The sequence below is a fragment of the Crocodylus porosus genome, unplaced genomic scaffold (genome assembly GCF_001723895.1).
Source record: "Crocodylus porosus isolate Cpor-Errol unplaced genomic scaffold, CroPor_comp1, whole genome shotgun sequence".
Taxonomy (NCBI): domain Eukaryota; kingdom Metazoa; phylum Chordata; order Crocodylia; family Crocodylidae; genus Crocodylus; species Crocodylus porosus.
Window position 1 is genome coordinate 123623282 of NW_017728943.1, and position 9824 is coordinate 123633105.

Consider the following 9824-nt stretch of genomic DNA (forward strand, 5'->3'; position numbering starts at 1 on the left):
ACCTCTTCAGCCTCCACAAGAGAAGGTTGAGAGGTGACCTTGTGGCTGCCTATAAATTCATCACGGAGGTGTGGAAGGGAATAGGTGAGGCTCTATTCACCAAGGCGCCCTTGGGGGTTACAAGAAACAATGGCCATGAGAAAGCAGAGAGCAGATTTAGACTGGACATTAGAAAGAACTTCACAGTTAGAGTGGCCAAAATCTGGAATGGGCTCCCAAGGGAGGTCGTGCTCTCCCCTACCCTGGGGGTCTTCAAGAGGAGGTTAAATAGACATCTAGCTGGGGTCATCTCAACCCAGCACTCTTTCCTGCCTATGCAGGGGGTCAGACTTGATGTTCTATTGAGGTCCCTTCTGACCCTAACTTCTATTCATCTATAATCCATGTTGTATATGTTACATAAAAATACTGTATAACATAATATATTTTGGCCACTTTCTAAATCACTCAAATGTGAACATATAAACAAACAATCTAAAATGACTTTTGTTTCTTTTCAGCTCTTGGTATGGAAATCTGTAAATAAGCAGAAATAATATAATTGTCAAAAGTATCCGCTAAATATATGTGCTAATTTTCATAAGTTTCTTTAAAGTTATTACTTTTTTGAAGCATAATATTCAAATAGGTCAACTTGTTTGCAGAAGAGTGGTTCTCAATGGAAACACTGCTGCTGCAGCCATTTAAGAGTGCCCGTTGTGCTTCATATGGAGCCAGATGGGGAAGTGGTTATGGCAGGAGCTGGCAGTCCTGCCTTCATTAGGTTTAAGCCAAGTATGGCCCCATGTATCCTTGCATATTCCTTTTGGAAAGAGGCAGGTGGGTAAGCTCCATCTGGAGGCAGCAGCACAGCAGCCTGGAGATAAATTATACACTGCCCCACATACATCTCTTCCCATGAGAGGCATGCGGAGTAAGACTGGGAATGGCTGTGGCAGGAGCCAGTACTCCTGCCTGCATTAGGGTTATCAAATAAACCTAAAAGAGAAATACACCTTTAGCTCCGTCTGAGGCACACAGCAGTTTCACCTGGCTGTAGTAGCACTGGTGCTTCAGTACCCTTGAAAAGGGTCACATGGCACCCTGGTTGAGAACTGCTGCTTCAAAGGTTTCTTTTGTGATACCAGATTTAAATGCCTGTTAGATCTTTGCCTTGATTAAATAAGTTCATCACCAGTATTGAGCACTCTGGTTAGTTTACTGTCACTGGTTTCCCAGCAACCTCTGGTCATTCTACCCAGGAGAAAGTCTGTATCTTCTGCTCCACTTCTTCCATTGAATAAGTCCCCAGTTATCACAAGAGATTATGGAACAAGACAAGCTAGTTGTTTTAATTCAATTACACCTTGAATATCTTAGAATGGTTTTATGATGGTGGGGTGATATCTCTTCAAACGCTGTTTGGTGGCACATTTCAGTACCCCAGTATTTATAATATAAATAGTAAGTACTATGTGTATGTTTCTAAAAAATCTAAAGCAGACAGTTAACAGGTAATTATTTCAGATAAAGATTGTACAGAATTGTGCTCAGTATATTAAGGGATAATTAGCCAGTGTGTTTAAGATGGAGACTGCCCTGGTGCAGATGACCTGTTGTGCAAAGTTTGATTTGGTGATATTTATGCCAACTACTTTTTGCCAATTGTTTGAACAACAAAAATGAGTCAAAGCATAGGTAAACAAAGTTTGGTATGATTCAGGCAGACTCAAAATGTATTATAAATATTGCTTAAACCTTCAGAAGCCAAAGAGCTTTCTTCCTTTTTTTCATTCCTTCCTACAGTAATGACAGAACATTTCATTAAAAATGTAATGACACTTTTAAGCATATTTGATTATTTTGGTCTGTTATATAATCTGGCTGATGTAAAAAATGTAGTAGCTTTTGTAGTGTAAGTTAAAACTTAATTTAAAAAGAAGGAAAGGAGATCTCTACAACATTTTCATCAGACTTTTTATTATGTTGAAACACTTCTGAGGAATATTTTCAAAGTCTGATACAGTTTGAAAAACAGATATAAATAGAACTGTTATTAATTAAATACTCTATTTACTATTTTTGATTCATGGGGTGGAGAAGATAACCTGGTTTTATTTCTACAAAAATTAGCAAAGGATGTTCAACAACTTTAAAAGCAGTTATAAAATAAGTTCAGGATTGACTGTAATACTGTGTTTGCTCAAATATGGTGAGGGTTTCCCTCCTTATTTAGTACAGGGAGGAAAAAACCTCTTAGAATCAAGTACAGATCAGGCAAGCTATTGCTATGGCTGTGGAAGAGGGGCATGGGTGGCTCATGTGACAGGTAGGGTGTGCGTGGGAGAGCATGGGGAAGGGCCGGTGGGATTGTGGGAGATGGGATGGGCAGAGCAAGTGGGGCATGCATGGGCAAACAGCACAGGGGAAGGGACATGTGAGCACAATGCAGAGGGGAGCACAGGGGAAAAGGGTGTGCAGTGCAGGGGGGGAACAAGAGGAAGGAGTGCACGATGCAGGGGGAAATACAGGAGGGAGCAATGGAGGTATTGCAGGAGAAGGGACGTGGGTATCATGGGAGGGTGTGCAATGCAGGGGGAACATGAGGGAGGGGCACACAGTGCAGGGGGAGCACTCGTGAAGAAATGCACAGAGTGATGGGAATGCAGGAAAAGAGACATGGGGTGCAAGGAAGGGAAACAGCAAGGGGATGTGCACTACAGATGGGGAAAGGGTGAGCAGTTCTGGGGGAACATGAGGAAGGGATGAGTGGTGCGGGGAAAGGGATGCATAGGGTGCTGAGCAAGTGGAGTGCTGAGCAAGAGCATAGGGAACAGGTGTGTTGAAGGAGTACATAGTGAATGGTGAGCACTGAGAGAGGCATGCACAGGGAAGGGGTGTGCGGAGTGGTGGGGGAGTTGCTATGGCTTCGACCCCCACCCTGCCTGGGTTTGGAGGCTGAAGTCAGAACTGGTGCTACTGTTTGGCTGTACCAGGTGCTCCGTGCCCCCCTCAGAGACGAAGCAAAAGCAACTATAAAGGTGAGGAGGTCAAGTGGTAGGAAGGGGAAGGCACTAGAGGTAAGTGGCAAAGTTTACCTGCCCAAGGGGCATAGGGCAGGCTGCCTGCCCCCCAGCTACTACTTCCCTGCCACTAGTTTTCCTGTGAAAGTGGTAGGAGGAATGAATTTAAGAGGACCCTTCAAGAACTAGATTCTAGATGTGGAAAATTCAAAGTAATTTATAATTTTCCATGTCTCCAATTTCATAGTTGAAGGGTTGTCTTAAATTCAGTGTTGTCTTTGGCTCGAGTACATAGGTTAACTTTCCAAATAGATTATTTAAAATATAGATGATCTTTTTTGGGTTTTTTTGAAAAATGAAAATGTTTCTGTTTTATAGTCTCAGGATAAAACCACTGGTGGAGTTAATCCAGAACCCTGTCCAATTTGTGCTCGCCAACTGGGAAAGCAGGTAAATAACCAGGAAGTGATCCTCTCTTTTACAGAATTCTTAGACTTGATTTCTGCCATCTGAATTTAAATGAGCATTGTGTTTAAATCTGAGAAACTTAAGATTTTTTCAAAAACACCATGTTATTGAATTCTCTCATCTGTGTATATGTTCCTTTTGATTTCTTTACTCAGTGAAAGGTGGAATATAGGGTCTGGTTTTCTGTATCTGTTTTTACTGAGTTTTTAATTTTTTTTCTTCTGAGAATAGAAAACTTTTAAAAATGTATATTAGCTGTTCAGAAACTAATGGGATGCAATAGGATAGATACTGATACTCTGGATTCTTTTATTTTTCAGAACTAGAAAAGCTGGAATTTGAGAGTGAATTTAGTGAAAAATGTGAGATTATGAGATGCATGCCCTATGTCTTTAAATACAGGTGCAGTATAGGTAATGCTTCATGTACTGTCTGCTGAATTTAAACTAGTACCCAAGACTAAAAGGCTCCATATCTTTTTATCATATCTGCTGTGTTACCTGGTCTTTCCAGAATTTATATTTTGTTCTAAAGCTTATGGCTGCCTATACACGTGCTGGTTTGCATTCTAATTAGAATGCTTCTGCATGGTCTCACTATCACATGTATAATGATGTTATATCTCATCAAATGAAGTTTAGATAAAGCATCTCATGGTGGGACCTTAATACATGTGACAGTGGGGTGTTTTAATTAGAGTGGCTCTCTAGGAACTGCTCTAATTATAAGATGCTTCTCCCACCCCCCAGCTCTTGAGCATGTGTATAGGCAGCCATAGTTCTCAGACTACTCAGGTGGTCCACGGAACTGGGTGATCACATCTGGGAGCTGAATTCTTCATTGTCAGTTGCTAAAACTACATTAATTGCAAAATACTAGTTCTTTGTTAATTGTTGTAGTTGTCATAGGAGTATTACATAACTCCTCCTAAAGAGAAGGTGTCCCCAACACAGTCTCTGCATTAATTATAGTCCATTCCATAAAAAACCCATATTGAAAACATTCTTTCTTTTTAATAAGTGGAGTGCCATTGCAATTAACAGTCTTATCAAAAAAATTAAAACATTTGGTCTCAGGACTTCTGAAGTAAGAGTTGTCACTTTTTTGTTTTGTGATGGCAAGGTGAAATCTGAATCAAAATATAGGTTCTATAAAATATAAACTCTTCCAAACTGAAATCCAAAAGAAATATTTCCATTTAAGTTTCTGAAATTCTTTTACAAATAGTAACCTGTTTCCTTCTCTTACGTATAGTCTGCATTAGAACATGGTTTTAGGTCATAACAACTAAATTTAAAAAAACCAAGATTTTGTTAAAAAAAATAAAAGGTTATCTGATTTAGCTTTCCAAATTGAGACAAAGATGATAAACATAAATAGTACATCTTTGAAAACTTCCATTAAAAATTGTCCTTTCTTTGAAATAAATTAATTTCCTTACGTTGAAATTCAGGATTTTTCAACTAGCTCCAGTACAGTCTTGTTTAATTCCCTCAGTTTTAATATTCTGAAGAGTTGTCTTATTAAAGGTAAGGTCATGTTTTGTTAGCGTAATCTTAACTTTATGTGCCTCTGTGATTGCATGTGTGGGGAAAAAATAATATTTTTTTTTTTATTTCCCTTTCCAGTGGGCAGTTCTGACTTGTGGGCATTGCTTCTGTAATGAATGTATAGCTATAATTATAGAACAGTACAGTGTTGGCACTCGCAGGAGTTCGATTAAGTGCGCCATCTGCAGACAGACAACCTCTCATAAAGAAATATCTTACGTCTTCACTGCGGAGACTGCAAACCAGGAAGATGATATTCCTGTGAAGGTAATCAGCCTTACATAGAATTTCCTGGCACAGGTTTTCAGAGATGCACACTCTAAGACGGTTTTTGCAGCTAAGTTGGATGTGATTTACCTGAACTTTTTTGATGGCATGAGCCTCTTTTTTTACAACTTTCTAAAAAATATGGTCATTTGGAAGCATTAAGTAAACACTTCTTCTTTTTTCCAAAAAATAATTCTACCTTCATATTTTAGAAGTTGCTGCATGATGGCCTCAAAGATCAGATGTTTTAAAATTATAGGAGTAAATATGTCTGCCCAAAGTCTGTTAGGTGAATTAGAAAGCTAAAATTTTGCAAAAATATGGACTGTCCATGTGAAAAAGGCTTTGGTTAGTTTTAGTCAAGTTTTCTTAATATCTGATACCATGTAATTATAGATTCATAAATATGTAAATGATGAATTGTTTGGTTGACTGTCAAATTATTGATTGGCTTTCTGTAGCTAGCCAAAGCTGTAATTCCTTTTTTGGATCCAATTCTGTTTACTCAGATGAGTAGCACTTATTAAGATAATTATGTCTTAGCTGCAGGTGTAGCCGGATATTTTCTCAGTTGATTAAAATATAAAACTATTTACTAAAGATCCAGAATATTATTTCTAAGTTTAGATTTCTGTTAGTTTTCTCACCTTTGGGATGTACAGATTAGATTTTTATGGGCTTTAAGAGTATCTGTCAAAGATTGCCTGCAGTTCACACTAGAGTAGTTTTAAATGGAAAGAGTCTTGTAAGTATGATGATTTGTTTTCATTTTTTTAAGACAGAACAAAGATTATATATGTACAGTCATAGAACACTTCAGGAAGTAGTCGCTGCTTGATTAAATTGCTTCCAGTCGAGGGCTCTATGGCTGCTAGTAAGCATTCGTTGCTATAGCTCTTATCCTGGAATTGCCCATTTTTTGTTTTAAATCTGCAGTGGATTATTGTAATTCTCTTTTCAATTGCTTTGACATTGACTTGAAAATAGCAGCAGTGCCAGAATGTACTTCTTTTTTGCCCAGTAGTTAAAGGATAAGAGTTGAATCTGTAGCACTCTTCCACCTGCATTTCCTTTCGTTTAAGTCATCGAGTTTGGTTCAAAGTTTTAGTGAATGTATAAAGCTCTAAATAATTTGGACTCAACATTATAATTTTTTTTTTATTTCAATTGCAGTAGAGCCAGTGGGAAACTTTCAGGCTTTGTGGCCTTTTTTCCAGAAAATGCCGTTTTGTCAAAACAAACTATTCACAAGAACATTATGTCACTTGCAACTGAGCTCTATTGGGAAATGTTTCTTGGTTCAGAGATGGGAAAGAGAAACAGAGTGCTGTTGCTACCCCCTGAGAGTGATTAGTAATGTGATGCTCATGGCACTTGCCTATCATGTGGACCCGATTTTTAAGACCCTATTCATAGTTCAGAAAAGCAATGTGCACTTGAGCTGCTCACATTCCAAGTGAGTTCCTAGACCACCAAGCTATTGGCTGTTTGGTATTTGTATTGCAAACACATTTGAAAGATCTTGGTTTCATCCCAATGTGAAATAAGAAATTTGAAATCTCACAATTTCTTAACATGGGGAGAATGATTATCTTAAACAGACCTGGGTAGGAAATAGCTGGAACACTGATATAGGTACTTAAAACACAACAAAAAACGATCACTGCTATGAACAGTTAACAGTGCATATCATCCCTCTAATGTGGGCTGTTGGGGGTTGAGAAAAGCATGATTATTTTTGTCTTATAATTGAAGTTTTATTAATAAACCAATAATTCTTAGTGGTTCAGAAGAAAACAATGAAGAGCCTGTTTTAAGGTCCATTGGTAGAGAGGCAAGTACACTGGTATTATTTTAAGTGAGGCGATTGAGAAGTCTTTTTTTCTTTTTTCTACTTTCCTCTGAACTGTTGAGTAATTGGCCACAGCTCAGGCTCAGTTTTTGACTAGGGTGCATTCCTGCTGGTGCTTGGAAAACTTAGATTTCCTAGCAAGAGGGTCTTGCTCTTACAGTCAGGTTTATACAGATCACCAAAATTAGGGTCAGGAAGACATTGTTCCTAGATCAGGGGTAGGCAATTATTTTAACTGGAAAGTTGCTTAATGAGTTGTAGTGAGCTGTTGAGGGCTGCAAGGGTAGCCCCACCCCCTGGTCACCATCTAGGGACTGGAGGTCCTACCCTCTAACCCCTGACCTTTGCCACTAGAAGTCCCTCCACTCTCTCCCCACTCCTCGTACCCCCGGAAATACTCCTTTTGGGGGTGGGTTGCCATCTGAACCAGAAAAAAACAAATCATAAACTGAAAGTCAAACATTTACTTTAACATATTTTAAGTTTTATTACAAAAAATATTTTTATCATGATTTGTGTTTGTGTATTATATATAGAGATGTCTGAATAATAGGTCAAACAAAGTCTTCCTCTTGTATTTTGTGTGTCAGGGAGTGTGTGGGGTGTGGGTGCATGTGGGGTTTGTGAAGCGGTGTAGCTGTGTGGGGGCATAGGGTATGTTATGGGGTGTGTATAAATGAGGGAGTTGTAGGGGCAAGGTGTGGGTGTCTGGGGTTTGTGGGGTGGGGGGCTGTGGAGACCCCCATACACTCCCCCAAATGGCACACAGCCCCTGCCACCAACAGCAGCAACAGGCAGGGGCTCAGGGTGGCTGTGGCCTGTGCAGGTGCTGCCGCGTGGCAGCATGCTGCTCTGGCCAGAGCTGCAAGAAGGAGCGCAGGCGGACCAGCCCACCCCAATTGCAGGGCCCTCTGCAGCATGTGTTCAGCTCCTAGCACTGTGCGCTAATGGGGGTAGTTACATGCAGTGCAGCCAGCTGCCTTCCAGACTCTGTGCTGGCATGGAAGCAGGGGGTAGAACTCTCTGCCAGTTCTGGCAGAGTCCTGACAACTGTACATGGTGAGGAAGGCAGCCAGGTCCATCATGCAGGGCTTCCCCTGGTGCTGCACGAGTGCCAGGAGCTCACGTGAGTCACAGGAAACCCCATGCGATGCAGGCGGGCTGGCTGGCTTGACTGTGCTCCTTGTCTCCATGTGCAGCTCTGGCTGGAGCTGCGCGATGCCGGGTGGTAGCACCTGCATGGGACACGAGTGCCCCAAGGGCCTCTGCCTGCTGCTGCCAAGGGCCCTTGCCTGCTGCCTCCTCCCACACTCCGCCCACCCAAGCTCTGCACTCCCACCATCCCACTGGGTGCTTGCTCCGTGCTCCTGCCTGCCCTAGCCCCACACTCCCTGCTCCTGCCCAGCTGCAGCTGTCCCTGCCCCTGCCACATCTCCCCTACCCCTACCACTTCCCTACCTGCTTCTCAGAGGGAGACAAGGAGGAGCCACTGGAGGCTGGGGAAGCTGAGTGAGTCCCCAGTGGCTGCAGCAGTGACAACAGCAGCTCCACCCAGAAGCTGCGTGCTGGCTGGGCCAGGCCCTTCCATGCATCAGAGTGGGAGCAAGGCATGTGGGCTGGGCGGGACACCCATGGACTGGATGGAATTGCTTGGTGGGCCAGATATGGCCTGCTGCATGTATTTTGCCCGCCCCTGCCCTAGATCAGGGACTGTGCAGTTTTTACCCTACTCTACTACTGTAAGCATAGGGCATGGTCCCCTTTCTAGGATTCTCTAAGTATATCTTATCCAGCTACTTTCCTGTCACTTCAGTGGCAGGACATTGGCATGGCACTTGTATCTCCTTATATGATGGAGTATTCTGGGTGTTTCTGTTTTTGTGTATTCAAAGTCTGATATGTAGCTTGGGGATTCCTCAAATAAGACTGCCCACATGAACCCTGGGGTTAGACTTAAGTGCCCATGAGGCTGCTTCCAGTCCTGTCTCTATGCATGAAATAAAGGTGACTGTAATACAGATATACTTGTCAATGGGACATTTATTCTGCTAGCATGGTTTACGACAGTATGGGTCAGCAACAGGTTCAGAAGAAGATACTCAAGCATGCTGGGGACCCTGGGCATGTCCTTGGGTTATTAGTTCATGCAGCAGTCTGTACTGCCACATTTTTACTATTATATGTTTATCCTTGTTAGCTAGATTTAAAGCTAGCATGAGTATGTCTAGCTTCATTGCCATTTCCCATTAAAATATATAATAAATCCAATAAAGAGTATAAGGTTTCAGGTAATTGGCAGGAGTTGGCACAAGAGGGAGTAAGTAGGCTGTACTGTAGGAGGGTGTAGCTGGTAGATTCTGTTTATAGGATTGATTTAATTTTTTCCACTTTTGTAGTTTTACTTAGGAATTTGGAAGGGAGATAGTAAATGTCATCCCATCTCCAACAGTACAAAAATACCTACTGAGCTCACTTGTGGGTTCATAACATTTAAGACTAGCAGGGATCATTAGGATTATCTGCTCTTATGTTCAGCATAAAGCAGGTGATAGCATTGCCCTGAAGGATTTCTCCATCAACTCTACAACCTCTGGTTGAGTGAAAATACAGAGTATTTGATAAATTAGCCTGTCACTTTTCTGCAGGGGCCATGTTCTGCATTGTACTGTTGTGTGTGTCTGTGTG

The 9824-nt window shown here is 41.5% G+C and overlaps 1 protein-coding gene across 1 annotated transcript in view; it reads left to right on the forward strand.

Moving 5' to 3' along the window:
* The window catches only part of SHPRH (SNF2 histone linker PHD RING helicase), a 97612-nt gene that overhangs the window by 64078 nt on the left and 23710 nt on the right, over window positions 1-9824 (forward strand). Inside the window, exons 24-25 of the mRNA XM_019550123.1 lie at window positions 3381-3452; window positions 5099-5287. Of these exons, the coding sequence (XP_019405668.1) occupies window positions 3381-3452; window positions 5099-5287 (261 nt within the window). The remainder of the gene's footprint in view (window positions 1-3380; window positions 3453-5098; window positions 5288-9824) is intronic.